We start from the raw sequence: 26,864 nt of genomic DNA on the forward strand, positions 1-26,864 counted from the left end.
ACTTTCAAGATTTTGTTGCAAAAAGACTTAAACTTAATAGAAAACTTGACATACAAGATCGAGGAGAAATATAAGATAAACTTCAAGATTCAGTAAGGACAAACTGTTCATTTTTTATATATGGATATATGGAAACATAAACCACATGGATAAAACTATCACTAGTAATTGGGTGATTCAAAAGAAAAAACGGCATAGAACTGAGTATGACATGAAACTGCAAGAAAAGATAAAAAGAGTAATCTTATATAAATGAGGTTCAAGAGAAATAATTTACACAGAGGAATTAGATGGGGAAGAGGGCAAACAGTTCTGGAATCCTATTCTTACCAGGAATGGGTAAAAGAGGGAACAATACATATATGTATATATGTTTGGATGGATATAAGTCTTATAAATTCGGAAAGAAATAAGAGGCTAATGGAATAGGGAGAGGAGAAAGAATAAGGGAGAGATTTTTAGAGGGGAAACCACATCAGAACTGGATTAAAGAGAGAACAAAATATACACTTATAAGGGAATAAAAGTCTTCTAAATTTATAAATAGATGGTGAGGGAATAGGATAGAGGGTTTTAGAAGGATATGTAGATTAAAAGGAATGGAATAAAGAAGGAACAACATATATATTTGAGAGATTATAAAAGCTTTCCAAATTCAGAGAGAAACAAAAGGGCAAGGAGAAAAAAGTAAAGGGAGGGAATAAGAGAGGGATCCTTGGAGGGGTGGTAGGTTGAGTAATAGGGAGGAAAGGCAGCATATAGAGGTAAAGCAGAGGAGTCAGGAGAGATAGAAAATAAGAGACATAAACATAGAATAAATATCAAAAATACACTTTATTATGTAAAAAAAAAAACAAGAATAGTCATGATCTCAGACAAAGTTAAAGCTAAAATAGATTTAATTAAAAGAGAAAAATAGGAAAACTATATGTCAGCAAAGGTAATACTGTTTTAGACTATTTAAAATAAGAAGACAGTAAAAGATTGGAAAAAAATATATAGAAAAACAGTCTGAGGAAGCAAGATATTATCTGACAGGACAAACATTAGTACATAGATGCATATGAATGAAAATGTGTATGTATATATCTAATTATCAATATTTATACATATACATTTACAACGTATACATACATATACACATATATACATAAATATTGATAATTAGATATGTGTATATATGTATATGTGTTGCATGTTTATATATGTGTATATACATACACATATATTCACATGTGGATATTTATGTACCTGTGTATATGTTTATATGTACACATGTGTGTGTGTGTGTGTGTGTGTGTGTGTGTGTGTGAACATACTTAATGTAGCTTTTCTGGGGCATAGGGAGAAGAGGAACAGGGAAAAAAAGGATGAAGTAAAAAGTACACAGCAAAGAACAAAAGAAAATCTACAAAGAAGCAAAGAAAAGATGGACAGTTCTGAACATAATGTCCAGTACTTCTTATACTTTCTTGAAAAGGAAATTCACTGCTTTATATTTTGAATCCCTCATATGTTCTATTGTGTATATAGAATTTTTTTCCTTTTCCTATTTTCTGTTTAAGCTTAAAAGAAATAAATAAGAAAATTAGTTTGACTGGATTCAAGTCAGAGCTTAAAAAAAGAAAAAAGAAAAATAGGGATTCAAAAAAAATGAAGCCATGGGTAAAATACATTCCATGTACAGAAAAGACCCATTGCAAAGGTGAGAGATAGAAGATGAAGTGTCATGTGCAACACAATGGCATGACAAGGTCAGTATGGCCAGGCCACAGAACTCACAAAGCAAGGCAATGTTTAAAAAACCTGGAGAGATATGAGGAAGCTAGTTTAGGAAGATTTTTAAATGCCAAACAGGAGTTTATATTTGATCCTGGAAATGACAGCGAGTCACTGAAGATTACAGAGTAAGGAGGTGACACGGTTAGACATGTGTTTCAGAAGTGAGGACAGATGGGAGCCAAAGAGACCAACTGGCAGACTGTCGAAGAGATGTGGACCTCAACTGGGTGGCAGCAGTGTCAAAAAGATGTGAGATGCTGTGGAAACAGAAAAGCCAAGATGGGGCACCTGACTAGATGTGTGGAAGTGAGGAATTAAGGATGACATGACCAACAGAAGAGAGAAGTCTAAAGAGGGCTGGGTTGGGAGGGGAAAAGAATGAGCTCTGTTTTAAACATGCTGAGTCTGACAATGAAATCAAACGTTCCTTAGGCAATTGGTAGAGGACAGCATGCAGGAGAGTAACTCGAACTGCCTTTCCACAGATGTGAGAATCATCTTATTGGAGACAATAATTCAACCCTTAGGAGCCAATTCAGTCACTTGCAGTGAAGTAGGCCCAGCAAAGAAACTTGGGGGCATCCCATAGTAGAGGGTATAAAAGACAAAGATAAAGACCCAGAAGATTGAGAAGAAGAGTCAGACAAGAAGCGGAAAATCCAGAAAGGCAGCATCAGGAAAACTCAGGGAAGAGAGATTATCTGCAAAGAGAGAATGGCCAACAGTGTCAAAAGATACAACAAGAGTAAACAAAAGGGGTGAGGGTTGAGAAAAGGCCATTAGATCTATGGGTAACTTTGGAGAAGAAAATTTCAGTTGAGTGATGAGACGGGAAACCAGGCTGGCAAAGGTTTGTAGAAGATATCTAGTGAGAAGAGAGGAAATGGAAAAAATGAGTGTGGACAATTTTTTCAAAAAGTCTGGCACAGAAATTGAGGAAAAAAGTCATTAGCTAATGGGTATGTTAGGACTAGTGAAAGTTTTTAAGGACAAAAGATGGGAAATTATTTAGACGCAGGGAAAAAATCAATAGCTAGGGAGAAAATGAAAAAGGAAAAGATGGGAAGGTGTTATGGGCCAGAACTCTGTACTTGAAACAAGGCTTCTTACAAGGTGCAAAGTTCTGGGCCATAACAGGAAGGGATGGAATAGGAGGCACTTGTATAGGGGATAATCTTGGTGAGAAGAAAGGCTGCCTCTTATCAGAGACAGAAAAGGAGAGAGTAGATGATGTTGAGGGGTTGTGAGATGAATGGGAGGAAGAAGACACAGTAAAATGCTCTAGTTTTCTCAATAAAATATGGGGCAAGATCCTCAGCTGAGAGGACAAAACAAGGATATTCAGTGGAAGAGTTAAGAAGGAAGAATTAAGAAAGGAAAAGAAAGTTTAATATAGTCATGCCCAAGTGAAACCAAGATATATATATTTTTCAAGAATCCTCGCTAGAACATTCCTCAAAACTAGTCATTCAGCTCCTACTGATGTGGAATCTTTACTTCTTGAGGCAAAATGATTCCCATCTGCTTCTCTGAAACTTCTAGCCATACTCCAAGTTCTGGCATTTGTGGTCAATTCTAATCATTCTTCCACATGATAGCCCTACAAATATCATGTCCCTCTTCTTTAGAATAATATGACATGATGATGAAAATCTTCACCATTCTGTAGATGAGTTCCAGCTTGTCAATGACCCTTCTTTTTAAGTGGCCCTCCAAAACTGAATACAGATGTAGTCTGACCAGGACAAAGTACAACAGAAATATTATCTTATTCTAATGAACAGAACCTTCTTCAATGCACCATAAGAACACAGCTTCTTTGGCTGCCATGTTACACTGAAGACTAAGTACAGAGAGACTATTATCTGTCTTGTTCTAGATACTACAACTCTCTTAATACAGCATTTTTATTTCAATGTACACAGTGCTTACTCAGTAACCATTCAGTCCAATAAAACCTCCAAATCTTTTTCAGATAAACTACAATCTAGCGGTGTCTACACCATTTTTGAGTCTAGTTGTAGGACTTTACATTTGTCTCTATTAAACTCCATCTTGATATATTCATTCCAATATTCTAGCCCATCAAAATCTTTTTGAATCCTATGCCATGTTACCTTCAAATTTCATAAGCATGTCACCAGTTTATCCAAATCACTGATAAAATGTGAAGGAGCACAGGGCCAAAGCCTAATCCCTGAGACACTCACTCCAATACACATCTCTTTCAAAGCTAACAATGACTCAATGATAATTTTGAGGGTCCAGTCGTTCAACTGGTTTGGAATCATCTAACTATAACATACTATTGCTTATTCTTATTCATAGATCCTTTTTATCATCCCTAATACAGGTACTGTGTCACTCAGATCTTTAGACAAGATGTTAAATGAGTGAATTAAATAAACATTCAGCCTATACCTAATGGTCAATCTTTATGAAAAAAATGTTCTCTCAATACATTTCCCTACAACACGGACTTTTCCAGCATTGCATTTAGAAACCTGAGAAGCTCAGATTGGGAGGGACCTCAGAGATTATCCAGTCCAATTCATTCTTGAACGTTTAACCTCTGCAACATTCCTGTCAAATAGCTATCTGACATCCACCTGAATCAGGAAGAACAAGGAACGTACAACCTCCCAAACCAGCTATAATTATTAGGGAATGCTTCCTTACATCAAGCCCATGTGCCTCAGCAAGTTTCACCAATTATTTCTACTTCTGCCTTGAGAGGTCAAGCAAGACAAGTCGAATCTTTGCAACACCTAACTGCTACCTTTAAAATTGCTATCATGTATCCTCGGGATGAATTTTAATATCCAAAGTTCATCTTCCATAGTTAATATGCTCAGCAGAAATAATAAAGTACAGCTGATAGAATTTCTTAGAGATAACTACTTTGAATGCTGTAGACACTTTCCATTTTCCATGACCTTTACCCTCCAGACAAATGAAATTATCCTTTCCTTTTCAAAGCATTCAGATACTATGAGGAAAGCACTAGCTTTGGTCTCAAACAATCCAGCTTCAAATCCCATTTGTATGTGGCCTTGGACAAGTGAGTCACCCTCCCAGGGACTTTTTTTTATCTCTGAAATGATGAGGTGGATCTAGATTGTCTCTAAGGTCCTTTCAAGCTCTAGTTCTATGAGCTTTTGACCTTAATTTCCTAATTTAAAGAGTTACTTTAAATCCAACCGTTCTGGAAAATACTCTAGAACTACACCCAAAGGGCTATAAAAATTGTGCATACCCTTTGACCCAGCAATACCACTGCTAGGTCTGTATCCCAGAGAGGTCAAAGATAAAGGAAAAGAACTTATATGTTCTAAAATATTTATAGCAGCTTTTGAGGATGGCAAAGGATTGGAAATTGAGGGGATGTCCATGAATTGAGGAATGGCTGAACCAATGGTAAGTGACTGTGATGAAACATTATTGTGCAAAGTGGTTTCAGAAAATCCTGGAATGACTTATATGAACTCATACAAAGTGAAATGAGCAGAATCAGGAGATCATTGTACACAGTAACAGCAATATTGTAAAACTCTAATCAAGATAATAATCTAAGAGAACTTCAAAAGGACCATAATAAAAATGTTTTCTATTCCCAGAGATGGAAACGATGAACTCAATGCAAACTTAAACTACTTTTTTTACTTCATTTATTTTTCTGGGGTATTTTTTGATCTGTATTTTCTTTGCAACATGGCTATTTTGGAAAAATGGTTTATATAACTTCATTACTGATATAATTATATTATATTACTTGCCTTCTCAATAAGGGGGGAGAGGTGGAAGAGAGGGAAAGAATCTGGAACTCAAATTTGAAAAAAATGATTGCTAAGCTTTTATCATAGGCAGTTGGCAAACATTTAACAAAATAAATAAAAATGTTTTTAAAAATCTAATTTAGTTTCAAAAATAAAATTTTACTGAGAACAATTTAAATGAGAGAAATTTCTATACCAATCAAATTTTTTTCAATAACAACACCAAACAATTAGAATATATACTCCCAGAAGAGAGCAATCACATTTGTTTTCTATGTAGGATATACAATATCTTACATATTTAGATGTACATAATTATGATAAGATTCAGAGTTGTTTACAGGATTAGGAGCTGGAAGGCAACTTAAAAAACATCTAACATTTTTTGTGGTAGAAAACAATCATAAACCTAGTAAATTCACATCAGTGTAAAAATGGCTGAATAATGAGTTACATGAATATAACAGGTTACAGTTAAATTAGAAAGGATAGTGGAGATGGCAAAGTGGATAGAGCATCAGGCCTGGAGTCAGGATAACTCATCTTCCTGAGTTTATTTTAGACCTTCACCACCTGTATGAACCTGAACAAATCATTTACCCCTGCTTACTTCAGTTCCCTCACCAGTAAAATGAGCTGGAAATGAAAATGACAAACCACTCCAATAGCTTCACCAAGAAAACCCCAAATAGGGTCACAAAAGAATTAAGACATCAGTGAAGTGACTTAACAGAAACAACAAAAAGAAATGCTAAGTATAAGGAATTTAAGAAACGGGACAATTTGTAGAAACAAATACAAAATAAACAAAAGAAAACAAAATGCACTGACTACAACAACAAATGAAGAGACCTCTAAAAGAAGCTGGACTCGAAGTAAATGAAAAACCAACCCAAGTCCCAGAGCAGCAAATGCAGCCTAGACCCCAGTTCTCGGTAGAGTAAGGACTCCCAGTAGAGCACTGCACGCCCCTTCAGAAGAGGTTGCTCTTGTTTAACAGACTGTCTTAGATACAGGGCATGGCTCAGATTCAAAAGCCGGGAAGGAGAGAGAGCATGTCAAGAAATAATTACTATAAAAACCAAAAGGTCTAATATAAGACCTATTTTTAAAAAAATATTCTACTGAAAAAACAAAAAATATCCACCTTAACCCCTTCATTTTACAGATGGGGAAACAAAGAGAAAATGAAGTGTCTTCTCTGAAGTCACAAAGGTTAGCTGGAAGCAGAGCCAGCTTGGACTCTGGGCCAGGCTCGGCTCCTAAGGCTCCTAATCTCCAAGCTATTTTCTTGCAGGCCATATAGGCCTCCTCACCACCCCCCAGGCCACCTCTCTGTACCTCCTGGAGCCCTTCCTCTGACTCGAGGTGCCAGAGCCTCTCCTTTGGCCTCCTCTGTCCCATCACAGCCCTAGCCTCCCTGGACTCTCCCTACAAGGCCTCCACCTCTGGCACTTTCTCCAGTCCCTACCCACACAAACTTTCAGATGTAAAGTCTTTCTGCTTGAATTTGTATTCCTGGAGCTTAACATAGAGCCTGGCACATAGCAAGTGCTTAATGATGCTTGCTGACTTGAGTTGCCACTATACTCCACTGGGCTTTCAAAAAATCTGTTTGAAATTTCACATATATTTTTAGCATATATTTTAAGTCAAAAACTCAGAACCACATATAAAATGTTATGTCTAAAACTACTTACCATTCTATAAAATCTATAGTAAATCAATGCTAACTTCCTATTACTTTGTCAAATAAGATAATGCATGTAAACTGCACATTCAAATGTGAACTACTATAAATGACACCTATCACAAGTACTGAGTTTTAGAAACGTTTTGTGTTATGGGCCACAACTCTGAAACAAGGAGCTAAGTGAGTGGAATTGATGAGACAATGGTTATCTAGTTTAGCATGGTTCAGTCCCATTGATTTAATCTTACAACAAATAATGGTTTCCTAGTGATATAATGATTAGTTTATACTCAATGTAGAGCACATAAGCTAGGAGCCTCAGGTAGGATTCATTCGGAGAGATTCAGAGGGCAGAGAAAAAAGGCTGGGAACTCAAGCTCTTGGAACCAAGGAGAGAGATAGGCCTCTAAGAAAACTAACCAGGCCCCAGGAAAGGAGACAAGACTTTGAATGAGATATAAAGGATTTGGACTTTAACTCCTGGCTACTCGTGGGTGGATTACTGAACTGAAACGAAGCCTGCTTCCAGAGACCCCAAGAAAACCTCAACAGAGAACATTACAGTTTTGTTAAAAAAAAAAAAAAAAAAATTAGAACATTTTATGATCCTGAATATAAATGGGAAATCATAGCTATAAAGGGTCATACAATGCCAAAGAGAAGCAAATATATTCTTACCTTTTAGAAGAGCTACTGAAAGTTGGTCAGTGTTCAAATTATTGACATATTTGCCCAAATAAGTATTGAGAACCCAGGCTACAAGACCTTCCAACATGACTGTGTCTTGAGGAGGTATTTAAGACTCTAATGTCATTCTCTCTCACATGCACTCATGGTTATAGGAGAATCTATGCAGAAGAAAAAAATGAAAAGAAATAGAATAGGTGAGTTTCAATAAGCTGCCCTCAAGCACATTCATCATTTTTTGGCAGCTCAAAGTAATTTGAACTCAGATTTAAAATCCAAAATAGATCCAAAAATCCAATTTAAAAAATCCTCTCAATGAATTACTCAATGAGAATACCTACAAAGTGCTTCACTGAATTACATCAGGATTGGATTATGCCAGATCAAGTTAAGGTCCTGAGAAAATGTACCAAAGTTTACTGTTCTTAACTACATTTGTCATTACAGGTCACCCTAATTAAGGTTTGGAAATTAATTCACTATGATCAGAGAAGATGAGAATCTGAAAAGGAGCTTTCTTCAGGTTTGGGCTAAACAAGAAGGACTTTGAGATGCTGTTTAGGAGTATTATGCATTTTTTTAACATGGGGAAATTCATTTATGTACTATAAATTTGTAGTATCAGAAAAGCTATTACTATTAATAAAAGTTAAAATTCTGGTTAAGTCTTAAGAAAATTTAGCACTAATTTATTTATTTATTATGAAAACAAATGAACTTAATCACTGGAGCACAATACTGAATTACTGAGTTGAGCTCAGATACCTGCATGGCAGTTAACATAATAGGCTAACGTTGAGTGACAGTTGGCATCAGGAAACCTGTATTCAAATCCTGATTCAAACATTTAAGGTTGAGTTATCTCACACTTTTTAGGAGCCTCCGTTTTCTTATCTATAAAAGGGGATATTGCCTACCTCACAGAGTGGAGAGAGGGCGGGCATTTTGTAAGGCTTTAAAACATTATGGAAATGTGAACTATCATTATGACCTATTAAAATCCAATCGACATATGAGGAAATGAGGCACCCAAAGGTTAGATGAGTTTCTCTGAGTTGTGAGTGTGCCCTGGCCCAGTGATCCACTTTCACCTCTCTACCACTCCACTGAGTCTTAGGTAAGAGAGCTTTGATGTCTGCCAGGGCATTGATCCCACTTGGAACATTTTTACCTTCAGGATCATTTCCAAATATTTCTCTCTTCCCTCCCTCCCCCCAGTGATTCACACTGTTGCCAGATGATACCATCTACTACTGCTGAACTAACAAAAACATATAATCCATTTCTAATAAATTGTGTTAGCTCACACCTCTCGGCCAGTCTTGATATCAGGCCAATGTCCAGAGACAGTTTGTAGCCTAAATAGGAGCACTATATTAAAAATTAAGGAAAATGAACGTTACACAGGTGAGACCCTAGTAATCATCTAACATCCAAACCCCTCATTGGAGGAGAAAACTGAGGCCAGGCGCCATAAATGATTTGTCCCAGCAGCATGCGACAGATCGAGAACTAGATGCCTTGTCCCCCAATTCCTGTTCCAAGACTCATCATACCACATCTCAGACTAAATAATTTCCTTTAAAATGCTCAGAGAAACAACATTTTATAGAAACCAACGAGTTGTTGAGAATGCCTTATGTAAAGATGAAGTTATAAACTTTAATATGAAAATAAACCTCTTCCTGACAGTCTGAGAAAAAGAAACTAAACGTAAAAACGGGACTGCTGTCATCTTAACCAATTAAACCCACTGACAAATTAAAGAGCGGGGGGCAGCCAGAGGGGGAGGGGTGCAGGTCTAGAATGGGAAGCTCTCTACATCCCTCGACAGACCAGTGAGGCTAATTCCCGCGGGCAGCTTCTGCTGTGTGAACAAGCCTCAGTCAGGACTGACACTTAGTATTAAACTCAAGCTGTCCTTTCCCATCACTGCCAAGCACTAACCCCTTTCTGATCCCCTCTCACTGCCCTTCAGCCTGGCCAATAAACAGAGGTCCTTGCCAGGTATCAAAGACCAGCCGGCTGGTCTGCATGACCTTGGGTCAGTGTGGACAGTGGCCAAAGCCAGAAGAACCCCTCCCCCAGCTCCCCTCTCTAAACACCTGGGCCCCCTGCTGTCAGGGTGGATACAAGCGTGCAGGGAGGGAGAGCCCGATGGGCAGGCAGTGTCCCAGCAGGCAAGGAAAGTATCAACAAGTGCGAGGGAGCTGCTGCTCCTCCTCCTCCCTCCATCCAGCCTCCTGGATGGAGGTAGGGGTCTCTGGGGTCTGGGTCTGAAGCAGGGGAGGCACCAGGACAGGCAGGCTCTAGGAGGGAGGGACAGCCCAGGAGAGGCCCCAAGCCCCAGGGCTCCTGCCAAGGGAGAGTGGGCCAGGCAGTGGCCTGGGGGCCTAGGCAGAGGGAAGGCCCAAGCCCATCAGGGACTCCTGCCACTCCCACTTGCAGCACCTCCCTGCTCCTTAAGTATGTCAGGCCCCCACCCACTCTCGCTTTGGTAGTAAATGCTCTTACACTCATGGGGCATCAGAGCTCCCGTGCTCATGCATTCCTTCCAGCTCCAAGTCCCATGGGCTGGCACTTACACAACCATGTTTTTCACACTCAGACACACTCCCCATCACAGCCTGGTCTGTTATACGTGTTCACCCACACACACTTGGGGTCCCCTGTGCTGACACGCTCATCCTACCAGCCAGGTCCAAGACATGTGTTCACACTGACACCCACGCTGACACACTCAGGCACCCCGCAGGAGGGATCCCAATCACATGTATTTATTCATACTCAGACACACACTTGGGGTCCCCCATGCTGACTCACCCACCCTGCCAGCCAGGTCCGAGACGTGTCCACATGCAGACCCCCACACTTGGGGTCACCCAGACAATCAGGCTCACCCAGCCTTCCTGGCTGAGCCCATCACATGTCTTCACACTGACACACTCAGAGTCACCCCTACTGACACCCTCAGCCTTCCTGAGCCCATTACAAGGGTTCACACTCTGACACACTCACCCTTCCCGAGCCCGTTACGAGGTTTCACACTCTGACACACCCACTGACACACACACACCCTTCCCGAGCCTGTTACGAGGGTTCACACTCTGGCACCCTCACCCTTCCCGAGCCCGTTACGAGGGTTCACACTCTGACACACTCGGGCAACACTCACCCTTCCCGAGCCCGTTACGAGGGTTCACACTCTGACACACTCGGGCACCCTCACCCTTCCTGAGCCCGTTACGAGGGTTCACCCTCTGACACACTCGGGCACCCTCAGCCTTCCCGAGCCCGTTACGAGGGTTCACACTCTGACACACTCGGGCACACTCACCCTTCCTGAGCCCGTTACGAGGGTTCACCCTCTGACACACTCGGGCACCCTCAGCCTTCCCGAGCCCGTTACGAGGGTTCACACTCTGACACACTCGGGCACCCTCAGCCTTCCCGAGCCCATTTTGTGTGTTCACACTCACTGACACACTCGCCCCTCCTGACGGGGTCCATTATGCATCAGACACCCTCGCCCTCGGGAGGGACCCCCGCTCATTCAGGCTCACGCACACCCTCGGGGCTGACCCGCTCAGACACCGGCCCCGGCCCCCCTGGCCCCGCGTGTTTACATTCACTCCCTCTCAGGGCCGCCCGCGATGACACACTCGGCCCGTCCCCGAGTCACAGAAGGGGTCCCGGTCACGTGTGTTCCCGCTCACACGCACTCTCTCGGGCCACTCAGGCTGACACGCTCGGAGCTAGCCCAGTCCCCGCCCCGCGCGTTCGCCCACACCAGGGGGTCCGGCAGGCTGACAGACCCGCCGGGTCCCCGCTCGCTCCCGCCGGGTCCCCGCTCGCTCCCGCAAGGTCCCCGCTCGCTCCCGCAGGCCCCGGGGGGACCCCGGGGGTCCTCGCCCCGGCCGCTCCTCGGGGACCGGACGTCAGGCCTTAGGCCGGGGGGCCGCCGGCTCCCGCAGCCCCGCCCCGCCCCGCCCCGCGCCGTCTCTCCCGCGCCCCCCGGCTTCCCACCTGCCGCCGCCTCAGCTGCTCTTCCTCCTCCTCCTGCTCCTCCTCCTCCTCCTCCTCCGGCCCCTCAATGGCGCCCGCCGCGGCTCCGGCCCGACTAGGCTCGATCAGTAGAGCCCGCGCCCATGATATGGGCCCGGCCCAGCCTAGAGAGGGAGCAAGCGAGAGCCGAGTCATCGATTGACTCGTCCCCTGCGCCCCGCCCACTCTTCCGAGCCGACCGGCCCGGCCGGCCGGGGCTCCTCCTCTTTCTGCCCCTGCTCCCACCCCCTCCCCGTCCCCCGCCCGTCTCCGCTCCTCCTCCGCCCCACCCCCACGCCCGCCCCGGGGTGCCGGGGACTCTGGGAAGCGGCCCTTACATGTGGGCCACAGCTCGAAGTGACCTTGACCGAAGCGGGCACTTCTCTGGGCTCCGGGCGCCGGCGGGGGGTGGGGGAGGGGTGCCGAGGAGAGGGGAAGGGGCGGGGCGTGGCCCAGCCCCGCCCGGCCGCTTTAGTTCCGCTTGCGGGCCGGCGGGCGGGCGAGCCGGGGAGCGACCGGCCCCGTGTCCTGGGCCCCTGGCCGAAAACTTCCGAAAAATCCACGCTCACCTTGCGCTCAAAAGAAACGCGGACACGGAGAGGAACCCGGCTCTGCCTGCAAATGGTGGCGCGCTTTTCAGGGCGGGCACGGGGCTCCGGGCACGCAAAGCGAGACCGACTTTCCCTGCCTCCGGGGGGGCCCGTCTAGCGCAGGCGACGACGGAACGCGCGCTCTGGGAGTCACGGCGGGGCAGGGGCTGGCGCTGAGGGAGACCGCCAAAGGGGAGGGAGGGTCCAACCGGGGCGGCCGCGCGCGGGGGCAGCTCCCAAGAAATTGGGCGGACTGACAAAGTGCGGCCAGGAACGGGCGCCTGCTGCGTGCCGGCGTCGGGGACATGCACGGGCCAAAATGAAACCTTCCCGCCCTGCGGGAGCTTCTGCAAGAGCAAACAAGCAGATGAGTAGATTCCAGATAAACACAAAGGGGCGTTTTTTGCCTGTCAACATTTTAATACCTTTTAATTTTCAAAATACATCAAAGAGGGTTTTCAGCATTCACTCCTGCAAGTTTTTCTCCCTCGCTTTTCCCAACCCCCTCCCCTAGACAGCCGCAGTCCTACATACAACGGGTTAAACGTGTGCAATTCTCGAATACGCGTTCCCGCATTTATCACGCTGCACAAGGAAATCAGATCAAAAAGGGGGAAAGAAAGAAAAAAGCGAGCCAACAACGGCCAGAGAAGCTACGTTGTGATCCGCGCTCGGTTCCCACAGCCCTCTCCCGCAGCCGCGCGGAGGACTCTCCCTCCACCTTGAGATCGCCGGTACTGCTGGCCTGAGTTACTTTATTGTTTAAAAGACGCCGCGCACAACGTCCTCTTGGTTTTACTCGGTTCTCACCGTCGATTCATTCACGGCTCTCCAGGCCTTTCTGAAATCATCCTGCCAGTCCTGTCTCACAGAACAAAAACGTTCCGTGACATACGGGTACCGTGATTCATTCAGCCGTTCCCCAATTGACGCGCGTGCATTCGGTTTCTCCGAAAGGGCCGCTTTAGCCATCTCTACACACGTGGGTCCTTTTCCCTTCTTTATGATCTCTTTGGGGTGTAAGCCCAGTGGTGGCACTGCTGGATCAGAGTCTGCACAGTTTGGTAGCCTTATGGGCATAGTTCCAGCCGCTCTCCAGAATGGCTGGAGTCATTCACAGCTCCACCAACAACGTGTTAGTGTCCCTGTTTTCCCGCATCCCCTCCAACATTTATCATGCTTTTCTGTCATCTCAACCAATGTGAGAGGTGTGTGCTGGTACCTCAGAGTTGTCTTAATTTGCATTTCTCTGATCACTAGCGATTGAGAGCAGTTTTTCATATGACTAGAAATGGTTTCAATTTCTCCATCTGAAAATTGTTCGTTTTTTTTGACCATTTATCAATTGGAGAATGAAATACGAATTTATTTTAATAAAGAAAATACTGGAGGAAGATATGAAGCTGTTTTGAAAATAAGTTCTTTTCTGGCGAAGAATTCTATTTCTAGCTCCGGTGCCGGGAGAGTAGATGTTTAATAAATAATTGATTAATTGAGCTGCATTTGAAGGAAACTAGGGATTCCAAGAGGCAGGAGTGTCATATATTTCTTTGAGATTCCCCCAATGTCTGCTATTTACCGCAAGTTACTGACTACACTTTCCCACTATCAATATTTTTTTCCTAAAATGCATTCCCTTCCACTCTTCCTCAGAGGTCCCCTATCATTCAGTTTCACCCAAAGCTAGGTCCTTTTAAGGAATTAGGATTGTAATGAGCAGGGCCAGGAGATCATTACATACTTCAACAACAATACTATATGATGACCAGTTCTGATGGACCTGGCCATCCTCAGCAACGAGATCAACCAAATCATTTCTAATGGAGCAGTAATGAACTGAACCACCTATGCCCAGAAAAAGAACTCTGGGTGATGACTAAAAACCATTACATTGAATTCCCAATCCCTATATTTATGCCCACCTGCATTTTTGATTTCCTTCACAAGCTAATTGTACAATATTTCAGAGTCTGATTCTTTTTGAACTGCAAAATAACGGTTTGGTCATGTATACTTATTGTGTATCTAATTTATATTTTAATATATTTAACATCTACTGGTCATCCTGCCATCTAGGGGAGGGGGGTGGGTAAGAGGTGAAAAATTGGAACAAGAGGTTTGGCAATTGTTAATGCTGTAAAGTTACCCATACATATAACCTGTAAATAAAAGGCTATTAAATAAAAAAAATAAAATTAAAAAAAAGGAATTAGGATTGTTCCGGAAATCCCCTAACTCCAGTTACAAATAATCCATGATATTCTTTCTGTTTCCAAAGAACATGAATTTTCATTCTGCATAAAATTTCCTGGAAGATGGATAACAGCTGTTTTCCCAGGCCAGAGAGAGACCAAGGGACTTGCTTAGGGTCACACAACAATTCATAGGGCAGGCAGAGGTCTATGAACCAGATGGGAAGAGATTCTCTCACCATTCTGAAATCCAATCCTCTATCCAATAAGGGGGAGGAGTGTTTTTTTTGTTCTTTTCCTCATTCATTCCAAATTGACATTGTACAGATGGATAAAACCAAGTTGCTTAGCATCCTCTTTCCCTGCCTCTTGAAGTGTTACAAAAAGAGCTTTGGATCAGGGAGTTAAAAAACCTGGGTTTTAATCCCAGTAATGCCCATTGGGTAAATGACTTCCCTTCCCTGGGCTTCCATCTTCTTCTCAGTGAAATGATGAATTTGGACTAAGGTACCATCCAACTCTTTTCCTACAATCCTTCCTATTTGTTTGCCCACTTATTGAATATCTCGGGTCAGTTAACTATAGGTTCAGATCCAAAAGAAACCAGGGGTAACAAAAAAGACACAGACTTCACACTAATAAAAAATTAAAAACCCTGCAATCTGAGTACAGCATCAGATAGTCTCTTCCCTGTCTAAGATCACCTTCCATTTATCATTTATATTATCTTGTATATAAGCACTTAACTTATATTAGTAAGCACTTAAATGCTTGCTCACTGGTTATCTTTAAGTATATTATCTCCTATGGTCCTCAAAATAACCTTTTGAGGAAGACACTATTATTATTAACCTCATTTTGAAGACTTTTCAGGGTCCTGAAGCTACTAAGTGTCAGAGATCTGACTGGAACTGTCTTGACTCCAAACTATTAGTATTGATGCAAAATAGAATGGGCTTCACTTGAGAAAGCAATAAGATTCTTTTCACTAGAATTCCTTTTCAGGTGCTGGTTGAATGAATTTGTCATCCTCTGAGCTCCCTTCTCAGGTGATGTTGGGATTTAATCCAAGTGGGCTCTCCCTTGGTTTAGAAAAATCCAAACTTGTGGAAAAAAGAGGGCTGCCAATTGATAAATGATCAAAAGAAATGATCTGTGGCCAAAGGGCTATAAATTCATGTATATCCTTTGACCTAACAGCACTACTACTAGGCATGAATAACAAAAGAGATTTAAGGGGAAAAAAAGGGAAAATGACCTATATACACAAAAAATATTCTTAGCAGCTCTCCTCTGGCAAAAAAAAAAAAAAAAAAAAAAAAGAGAGAGAGAGAGAGAGAGAGAAAGAGAGGGGATGTCAATAAATTGGGGAATAACTCAATAAACTATGGTTTGAGTTTGTGATGAGATATTATTGTTCTAAGGGAAATGATGAGCAGGATGCTCTCAGAAAGAACAACAATCTGCAAATTCCTTCATGAACTCAAGCAAAGTGAAATGTACTATATACAAAGTATTAGCAATATTCTGGGATAGCCAGCTATAAATGACTTGTCTATTCTAAATAATACAACTATCCACAAACTACTCTGAAGCACTTAAAATGAAAAATCCTATCCACACCCAGAGAACTGGTGTATCTGAATAAAGATTGAGGCATTCTCTTACCCTCTCTTTTAATTTAATTTTTCTTGAGGGTTTTTTTATTTTCATTAGGATGAGAGATCTGTTTTCTTTAACAACTTGACTTATGGAAATGTTTTGCATAACTTCACATGTGGTAGGGGAGAATTTTATCTTAATTTAAGTTTTTAAAAACAAATATAAATTTTTTTAATGTAACTGGGAAAAATATCAAATTTTTAAAAATGATTTAAAAAGAAAAAGAAAAGAAAAAAGAGGGCTGGAGTTGAGAACAGAGGTCCTGGATTCAAATCCCAGCTCTCCCTATTAGTCAGTAAGCACTAAAGAAGAACAAATCAAGGTACCATCCAAATCACCAGCAGGCCTATTTGACTCGAGCAGAGAGTGTATATGAAACAGATAAGCAGAACAGTTTGATTACAAGGTAGGTGATGTGGTTCAAGCCCCAAAATGTTGTATGTGATGTAGACACCAGATGATGGTCAGCATGAAAAATTGGGGTTCAGTCATGTGAAGAATTCACAATGGCCATTCTCTTTGGCAAAAGGTAGATTTATTTAGGGAAGACGGTACAGACAAAATAAAAGGATACAATAGACACAAGAGAAATGTGAAACAGAGTGGGAGAACACATGAAAGAACAGCTCTTCAGTGGAACTCAAAATTAGTCAATAAAAAGGAAGCACACCATGAGGTTGAGGAATACCCTTATTTTACATCTGGAACTTAGAACTCTAAAAGAGTTAGTTAGCTGTAAGGAGGAGAAATGAGGTTGGGAAGCATAATGGAGTTAGGGAAATACCCTATGGCATGGGGGAAGGAGTAAAGGGAAAGAGACAGTGAGGCAGAGTGCCTTGGTTGACTGACCCAAAGAAAGACAGCAGCCATGGGATGGCCTGTAAATAGATTTCGTAGGGAAAATTTAACCTCAGGGACATGATTGGGATTTCTGTTAGGGCATGGCAAGGTAAGACTATTCCAGACCTCCCCAGAGGGTGGATCTCAGGGATTTGATATAACTTGGATTTCAGACTGGATAACCTCCCCAGAGGGGAGGACCAATGGAGCTAAAATGATCTCTATCAGACCTTCTGATAGAAGGCATTATTTTTTAATTAATTTTTTTGTTAATTTTAATTAATTAATGCCTCAAGCATTAATTTTTATCAATTCCTCTGCTAACCACACCTAACTTTGAATCCCTCATCAGTAGGGATGGAACTTATGAGTTCATTAATATTGAGAACTCCAGGTTGAGGAAATAGCCTTTACTGTTGCCAGCTAGCACTTTTTTTTTTTTTTTTTATAATTTGTACTCTATTACAAAGTTACCTAAAAAGTTAAAAATTACTTGCATAATGATTGTACATATATACCCTATATCAGATTACTTCCTGTCTTGGGGAAGGGAGAGGAAAGGAAAGGAGAGAAAAAAAAAAGTTAGAACTCAAAATTTTATAAATGTGAATGTAATTGGAAAAAATAAAATAGTTTTAAATGGAGGGGGAGAAGTCCACACAAACTAAAAACTAAATAAAAATAATAAGGTTAGAAAAAAAAATGATTTGCATATAAGATCTTAGAGACTAGCTGTGCGACCCTGGCCAAGTCATTTGACTTCTGTCTGCTTTAATTTCCTCATCTGCAAAATGGGTATAATAATAGCATCTCTTTCCCAAGGAGGTTGAGAGCATCAAATGAGATAAGATTTGTAAAATATTCTGCAAACTTTTAAGTGCTATATAAATGCTAGCTGCTGTTATATTTATTATTATTGCCCAAGGTCACACAGTCAATATGTGTTTCAGGTAGGGTTTGAAATCTTCTCTGTCTTCCTGACCAGCTGTTTTCTCAACAAGTCATACTGTCTCTTAATATATCACTCTGAATATACCCAAGCTTGTTCAGTTTAAAATACAGATCTTTTTCTTTACATGTACATTATCAGAAATTCACAATTCTTTTTTTTTCTGTTTTATTACATTAAAATGTCCATGTATGTTACATTAGTAATAAAGAAAATATATATATATATATATATATATATATATATATATATATATATATATTTTAAAGAGAACATATGAAGGAAATAAATAGAAAATCAGGAATATAGATGCTTTCTCATCTTGAAAATGGAGCTGTTTGCTCTGGAAGTTTCTCAATCCAAGATGTGGCAAAGCCTTCTACAGTTAGGCAGTGAGACAGACAATGGAAATAACACTGGTTGTATTGGGATCTGGGGACTCAGTTTCAAATATTCAAAAATAGTTCTTGATGCTGACTGCCTATATAACCTTCCTCTCTTTGGACCTCAGTTTCCTCATCAGTATCTAAGGTATCTAAGATCCCTTCCAGATCAGCTCTATGATCCTGCTAGACAGTTTCATGAATTGCTGTGACCAGCGACTTTTCCTTCCTACTTGTAATGAGCTCTCCATCCCCAGATTAGCTCCAGGAGAACTATGGGTAGTTCTCAGTCCACACTCCAGAACTTGGGTTCCATGAACACAGCCTTGGAAAAACCAACTTCTTGGTCCTCCAGGTTCACAACAACATACAGATCATTCCCAGTCCTTCACTTTCTCTCATGTCCTCCATCCATCTGTTGCTTCTATCTTTATGTCTCTGCTATATTCCTTCTTCCCTCCTCTGATCCCAGCCCATCACTGTCCTCTACCTCTCTGATTAGACAGTTAGACCATAACTCCAGACATTGGTTTACGGAGAAAGCTTATCTCCTTATTTCTCACCTAGCTGCACTACTTTGAGACTTCTCAGATTTTTTCTCCATGCCCCATCCTACCTTTGCCTTCACAATTCCTTTTCTGTATCCATCTTCTCCCATTATATTGTTCTGGCAAGGATTGCCTTTTTTTTTTTTTTTTTTTTTTTTTTTTTTTGTATTTGCACAAATACAGTTAGCACAAAGCATATTATAGGTGCTTAATAAATGTCAATTAACTGGACTGTCTCTAACACTGAGACTACTCTGTTGTAGACCCTCATCACCTCAAGAAGGCAATAGACCGCTGGTGGGTCTGCTGCCTCAAGTTTTCTCCCACTCCAATTCATCCTCCATTCAATTGTCAAAGTGATCTCCATAAAGCTCAAGTCTGACCATGTCACTCTATCACCACTACCACCACCACCATTTAGTCATCTCCAGTGGCTCCCTAAGGATTTTGTATTTGATCCTGGAGTATTTGTTTGGGTCTTAAAGCCCTTTTTTACCTTTCTAGTACTCCCTACCATGTACTCTAGGACCCAAAGACACTGGATCCCTTGCTGTTACCCACGCTGAACTCTGATCATCTCTTTCCTCCACACCTAGAATTCTCCCCCTCCTTATTTTTACCTCCTGGCTTCCTCAACTTCCTGCAGGTTTCTGCTAAAGTCTTTTGTTTAAAAAACACACACAAAGCAAACACATCCCAACCCTCTTAAAGCTGGTGCCTTCTTCTGTGAATTATCTCCAACTTATCCTGGAAATATCTTGTTTGTACATAACTGAAGGTTGACCCCTCCATTAGACTTTGAGCTCTTATTTTGTTTTTGGCCTCTCTCTTAAGTTTCTCCCAGAAACTTAACACAGACCTCGCACTTAGCAGATGCTTAACAAATGCTTATACACTCTCTGGCACACAGAAAGCATTTCATAATTGCACTGAATAGTGCACTTTTGAAGGGCTCAGGGTCATTGCCAGACCTCAACAAGCATCTAAGGAAGGAATGATAGAGTTATCACAAAATAACAGCCTAAATAATGGTGGTGGTGCTTTAAAAGTTGCGTCTCATCCCTAGCTTCCTGCCACTTTGGATAAATCACTAAGTGTTCTGGAGCCTAAGGATAATTAAGTTTGTTTATGATATGCTTGGACTCATTATTAGAGATGTAACCTGATATTTTTTTCCTAAGGATTCAGTTAGTCTTCAGTCATAGAAAAGTACAAGACGTCAACTTGACCTTGGTTGCACAAATTATGACACATGAATGTGATCAGAGCTAGGGGGAAGTAGACATTCAACTAATCTTGTGAGTAGGAGCAATGTCAACAAAAAGGACTATACAATAAAACTGTAATTATAATGACTAAGTATGGCTCAAAGGAACTGAGAAAAAAAAATTTTATTTTAGAGGTGGGGCTATGATTGTAAAACACTACATGTATGATATGGATGGTCATTGTGTTGATAGGTATTGTTGACCTGTTTTTTTTCTTTTTTTAATTTTTTTTTTAATAAAGGAAGGATCAAGGATGGAGAAATGGGGGAGGGGTAGAATTAGAAATTAAGATGATGTATAAGCAAAGGATATCAATAAATTTATTTTCCAAGAAAAGAAAAGAAAACTGCCCAAAAAAAAGTAAATCCTTCTTTTGAAAAGCAAAATCAGTCTTTGAATTGCTTTAAAAAAAAAGAAAGAAAAAAAAAGGAAAACTTAGGAATACAAGGAACACAGAATTGAGATTTCAAAGGCAGATATAATCAAGAGAAGTGTTGCTGACTGTCAATTGCCCAGTCTTTCAAAATATATAATTAAGGAGAAAAAGAAGGGGAGGAGGGGGGAGACAGACAGACTTATATGGTCATAGGATTTAGAACATTTAATGGAAATTTTTTGACATCATGTCAAGATCAGTCTTGAAAGTACTTAGAATCTCTGAGTTGTAAGCCAGATCACACCCAAGCAATAATCTCTTTTCATTCTCAACATGTGGGGCAGCATTCCTCTATAATGGGGAGCCCCAGTCTTGAGGGGTATGGGTTTGCTATGTGTAAAACTGTCACCAATATTCTGTCTCTTTCTTTTTTCTTTATTTCTGTCTCTGTGTCTCTGCCTCTCTCTGTTTCTCACCCTTTTTATCTCTTTCCCTGCCTCTGTTTCTGTCTCTGTCTCTGTCTTTGTCCCTCTGTTTCTTGCTGTCTTTGTCTCTCTGTCTCCTTCTTTTTCTCTGTCTCTCCCTCTGTTCATCTGTCTATCCTTCCCTCCTTCCATCTGTCTGTATATATCTGTCTCTGCTCTCTGTCTCTGTCTGTTTCTCTCTCTCCCCCTCTCCCCCTCCTTCCCTCTTTCCCTTCCTCCCTACCTCTTTCTCATATTTTCTGTTCTTCTATATCCAAAGCAAAGGGAAAGAAACAACCATTATGTTTCAGAGCAAAAGGGCCCTTATAGAACTCTAGCCTAATACTATCATTTTATTGAAATGAGGCAACTGGGCATAGAGAGGGGGAAACTTAGCTTATTTTCATAACTCCTCTCCCATCCAGTTTAGTTGTAGCTAAATGAACAGAGAATTTAAATAATAAATCTACAAGCCACACAGTAAATCAACCACTTGAAAGAGGAGGAAGGAGTTTACCAGCTTACCAGCAGCAGGTACTTTGATTGTCTCTCTAATCTATTAAGTTATTGGGGAACCCACAGAGGAGTCCCCCTTTAATTATAATTTACTGCTTGGATAAAGTGTATGTCTCACAGCTAAGGCCAGCCTTATGAGTGGACAGATCAGAGGAATCCCTTTTTGTCCAGAGCTATAACCTGTGTGAGGGCACATAAGTCTCTGCCTTTATTTACCTTCCCAGTACAGGCTACAGGACCTAATATTCTGCTTGTTAGAAAAGGATTCACTTTCTTGGGTCTTGAAATTTGGTCTGTCTCCTAAAGTCACCTGATAAAGAAGAGCTCACCTCCCTGAGAAGATCTCCAGAACTGGGAATAGCCTACAGCCTCTACCTTTGCCATTGAACCTGGGATAGAATCCTGGAAATGACAGGAGTGAGAACCCTGCCTGAGACACTTGTGGGTGTGGAATCATGCCTCTGAATTTTAGTCCTGATTCTGTTTTTTTCCAGACCTTGCTTTCTTTATCTAAAAAAATAAAGTGTAAGTATTAGTGGGCCTGTGAGACCCTTTTACCTCAGAATCCATTATCCTATAATCTGGGGTGGTTCAAACTCTGCTCAAGGTCAGCACTGGATGTCAGTTTGTGACCTTGGAGCAGAGAGAATTGTTAGGTCATTACAGAGAGAACTTAAGATGATAATGATGATGATGATGGTGTTGGTGATGATGACGACAATGATAATTCACTTTTTTTTTTTGTTATGAAAGTGTTATTGGTCGGATCTAGTGGGGGTAGGCTATTGCTGGAGGGACTCAGGGGAAACATAACAAAAACAAAGCCAGCAATAGAATTCTTGGGTAAATAAGAGCAAAGTGTTTAGGGCCAGCTGACCTTCTCAAAGGGCACAGAAATATCCCAGAAGCTAGTTAATGTTGTATAGAGAGAAAACATACAGGGATAATAAGGAAGGGATGTGGAATTAGACTATAGAAATTCTCCCTTACACTCTAAAAAAATGATCAGTCACAGATCCTCAAGGTCAACCAAGAATGGCTTTCTAGACATTTGGGTCCTTCTCTCTCCCTCTAGTTAATGAGGATGCAACAGAAGGGGTCATCTTTTAGGGTTGAGACTCACAGGGAGAATATGATAAATTCAGGTCAAACAAGAAAGGCTTCAGGACATGATACTTCCAGCAAGCCTTCTTCTCCCCAGATCTCAGCTCTTGCCCAGGTTGGGCACTTCCCAGAGTGATTGTGATGGATGGCATGGGCATTATTCTGTCGCTGCTTGGGTACCTTGGTGAAAATCTCTTTAAGGACAGCTTTGAAGGACAATTCAGCATTAGGAGAGTCAAAAACTGAGGTTTCCATAAACAGAAATCCCTTATTTTCAACAAACATGTGAGCCCATCAGTGGACACCTTTCTTCAGGTCACTCAACACCCACCAGCATGACAATAATGGCAGCCTCTACGTGGTCATATAGCTCCTTCAGCCAGCTCCATTGGTGTTTGGTTAGGTCAAACACCAGCAGGGCCCCAATTGCCCCTCTGTAATACGCCGAAGTGATGGCACGGTATCAGTCCAGCTCAGCTTGTCCCAGATTTGGCCTGTGACAGCAGCACATTTGGAGGAGAAAATTCCACCCCAATAGTTGTCTGATTGTAATGAACATTTCGTGTGAATCTTGACAACAGGTTGGTTTTTCTCACTCCAGATTCCCCTATCAACACCACTTTAAAGACAAAATTATAATCCTCTTCTGCTTTGTTTCCCATCTTGGTCTCATATTGATTGTATGAGTATGTGTGGTTGGAGTGAGAGGGTTGAGTGGAAAATGGGGTTAGGTTATTGACTCTGTGTCCCCCAACTCTGCTCTCTGGAGGTCTTGACTTCTCATTGGGAGCAGTTGATCTTTGCAGTGGGAAGGAATAAGGGCAGGCTCAGTCACTACTGACAGGCTGAGGAATCTCAACTACTTAGAAAGGGGACAGGTCACAAGGAAAGGATGGAAGCAGCAAAGAGATAGCTCACATTTATGGTGCCTTACAAATATTATTTCATTTAAACCTTATGGCAACCTTATAAGGTAGGTACTATTATTATCTCCATTTTGCAGATGAGGAAATGGAGCCTGAAAATGGTGGTAAAATGATTTACCCAGGCCCACATAGTAAGTGTCTGACAGAAGATTTGAACTCAGGTCTTCAGGGACAGCTAAGTGGTATAGTGGAGACTACATTTAAGATGGAGTCAGAAAGACCCATCTTGTGGTTCAAATCTGACTTCAAACATTTACTTGCAGTAACTTAGACCAGCCATTTAACCATGTTTCTCACACTTATCAGTAAAATTAAGTAGAGAAGAAAATGGCAAACTGTTCCAGTATCTTTGCCAAGAAAACCCCAAATGAACAATAACAATGTCCCGAGTTCAGCACTCTATCCACTGCTTCAAGAATGGGTGTGGTACATATACAAAAAGATTTGTAGTGTTATGCCCTGAATAAAATTATTATGGCCACCCCCTACTTCCTTGCCATTAGGACTGGGAGAATTGAGTCAGAAAAGAAGCCTTTGAAATACCATTAAGTCATAAAACTTCAGGTGCCTTATCTCAATCCTTGATGGGATAATTCCCCCTCCTTTTGAGTATTGTTCCTCACCTCACTGCCTCCCTCCTCATCCTTCCTGTTTTGACCTTTATCCTGTCAGGACTAAGATATGATCCTCTCCTGTAATTATGGCTTGTCTGCTCACCCAATGTCTGCGCTCCCCCTTATCTGCTTTGTTCTCCTATAAAACTATATACTCAGGCTATATGTCCTGTTTACCTAAAAAACCCTTTTAAAGGTCCCTGCTTTAGTCCCTCAGGGCTGAATGATTTTTGAACATGAGTTCTGTTCCGCTGGCTAGCCTAAAAAACTCTCCACATTAAAAAGATTAAAAACTAATCTCAGTCTTGTCTCACTTTCTCTGACATTACAGTAGCATCCCTTTTCATAGTGGCAAAGAACTGGAAACTGAGTGGATGCTCATCAGTTGGGGAATGGCTGGATAAGTTATGGTCTATGAATGTTGTGAAATATTATTGTTCTATAAAAAATGACCAGTAGAATGATTTCCGAAAAGCTTGGAAATGCACTGATGCTTAGTGAAGTGAGCAAAAGCAAGAGAACATTGTACGTAATAACAAGATTATGTGATGATCAACTATATTGGACTTGATTCTTCTCAACAATGTGGTGATTCAAGGCAATTCCAATAGACTTGGAATAGAAAATGCCATTCATATCCAGAGAGAGAATTACAAAGACTAAATATAAATTGAAGTATAACATTTTCACCTGTTTGGTTGTTTGGGGAAGAGACAGAGGAGTGGAGGGGAAAGAATTTGGAATACAGAATCTTGTAGGAATGGATGTTGGGGGCTATCTTTGACTGTATTTGGAGAAATGGAATACTATCAAAAATTAAAAGGAAAGGGGGAAGGAAAAAATGTGTGTGGTAGAACCCAAACAGAGACCTATGGGTTCTCCTTTAAAAACAAGCTGCATATTACTATTGCTCTGAAAGAAAATAATGGCTCAGAAAAGGAATGGGAAAATTTCTCTGACCTGCTGCAGAGCTAAGTGGGCAGAACCAGGAAACAATATAGAACAATTACAACAATGGAAATGGAAAGAATAATAACAAAAATTAATCAAAACTCATTGATTAAATATAATGACCAAGCTTGGCTTGAAAAAAGAAACAGGAGAAGATACCTATTTTTGCTATAATTGTTTTGTGGCTATAATGATTTACTGGGTTGATATGTTGTTTAATTTTGCTATATTGGTCTTTTTTTCCTTTTTTATTCTTTGTTGCAAGAAATGACTCTCTAGAAGGAAGAGGAATTAAGTATATATTTTAAGATGTAGAGATAATGTGAAACAGGAGATATCAATATTTTTAAAACCCACAATGTGCAATGAGATGGGACTCCTTTTAAAGAAACCACCCACAGAAGCCAGATAGTTTCCCCAGCTTCTAAAATAGGTATATATTTACATATATTTTACACACAATCACAGAGATATGCTGGAGTCAGGTGATGGAGGAGAACCTTGTGTTAAATTTTCAGTGTGATCATTTTATGTCCTGGAAATCAGCAAATACTACAAATCAAGGTAAGTCACAGTCTTTTTGATAGCCTAACTTTCAAGAAAGTGATAGAGAAAATGTTAATAAAGATTAAATTTAAGAGTATCTTGCATGTGTAGACAGATAGATATGATATGGTTTATGATATGGAGTTTGACATTAAATGATGTGATCTGAGGACCAAACTGATATAGACACCAGTTGATGTCTACTGGCCCAAAAGTTGGGGTTCAGTTATGTGAAGAATCCACATTGGCCCTTCTCTTTGGCAAAAAGAAGATTTAGTGAGGGAAAGCATTAGAGACAAAATGAAAGGAGACAATAGAGATCAGGAATGGTAAATATGAAATAGAGTTGGGAGAGCCTCTGAAATACAAGTTCCTCAGTGGAACTCCCAATTACCTAGTAGAAACATGAGGTTGGGGCATGCCCTAGCAGGCTAAATCTTAAAAGGAACTTAGCACTCTAAAAAATTAATTAGCTGTAAGAAGAAGTAGAGTTGGGAAGCATGGTGGACTTAGGGGAGATACCACTTCACATGGGGAAAGGCGAAAGGGAAAGATATCATGAGGTAGAATGGACTGCCCCAAAGGAAGGCAATTTTTGACAGGGCATGGCAAGGTGAGACTGCTCCAGACTTCGCCAGAGGATGGGGTCTCGGGTTTGACATAACTTGGATTTCAGATTAGAGGATCTCCCTACAGGGTGGAACTATGGAGCTAAACTGATCTTTATAGGAGCCTTCTCCCTACCTGCATTAATTTTTATTATTTCCTCTGCTAATTACACTTAACATTGAAGAACTGAAGACCTCATCAGATATAGATATAGTAGCATCAAAGTGGAACATGTTGTTGACTATTTTAGTATATATACTATTATTATTCTTCATTTTCAAAGAGGACCAACACGACATCATTTATGTTAGAGTTGAGTTCCAATGTGTCTGACTATGGCTGAG

At 41.2% G+C, this 26,864-nt stretch overlaps 1 protein-coding gene and 1 pseudogene across 4 annotated transcripts in view; both read right to left on the bottom strand.

Moving 5' to 3' along the window:
- The window catches only part of VPS13D (vacuolar protein sorting 13 homolog D), a 326,196-nt gene extending 313,809 nt beyond the window's left edge, over nucleotides 1–12,387 (bottom strand). For 2 of the 4 annotated variants that reach the window (XM_031962837.1, XM_031962838.1), the window contains exons 1-3: nucleotides 12,321–12,387; nucleotides 11,965–12,107; nucleotides 7,930–8,099 (exon numbers count right to left, since the gene is read on the bottom strand). In XM_031962837.1, coding sequence (XP_031818697.1) covers nucleotides 7,930–8,026 — 97 coding nt within the window. In that variant the 5' untranslated portion in view covers nucleotides 8,027–8,099; nucleotides 11,965–12,107; nucleotides 12,321–12,387. Of the gene's footprint in view, nucleotides 1–7,929; nucleotides 8,100–9,247; nucleotides 9,390–11,964; nucleotides 12,108–12,320 lie in introns of those variants that run through there. The other 2 variants (XM_031962835.1, XM_031962836.1) reach the window with 2 other exon arrangements.
- A 10,489-nt stretch (nucleotides 12,388–22,876) lies between these two features.
- Nucleotides 22,877–23,620, bottom strand: LOC100914119 (annotated as a pseudogene).
- Nucleotides 23,621–26,864: the final 3,244 nt, after the last annotated feature.

The sequence above is a fragment of the Sarcophilus harrisii genome, chromosome 3, assembly GCF_902635505.1.
Source record: "Sarcophilus harrisii chromosome 3, mSarHar1.11, whole genome shotgun sequence".
Taxonomy (NCBI): domain Eukaryota; kingdom Metazoa; phylum Chordata; class Mammalia; order Dasyuromorphia; family Dasyuridae; genus Sarcophilus; species Sarcophilus harrisii.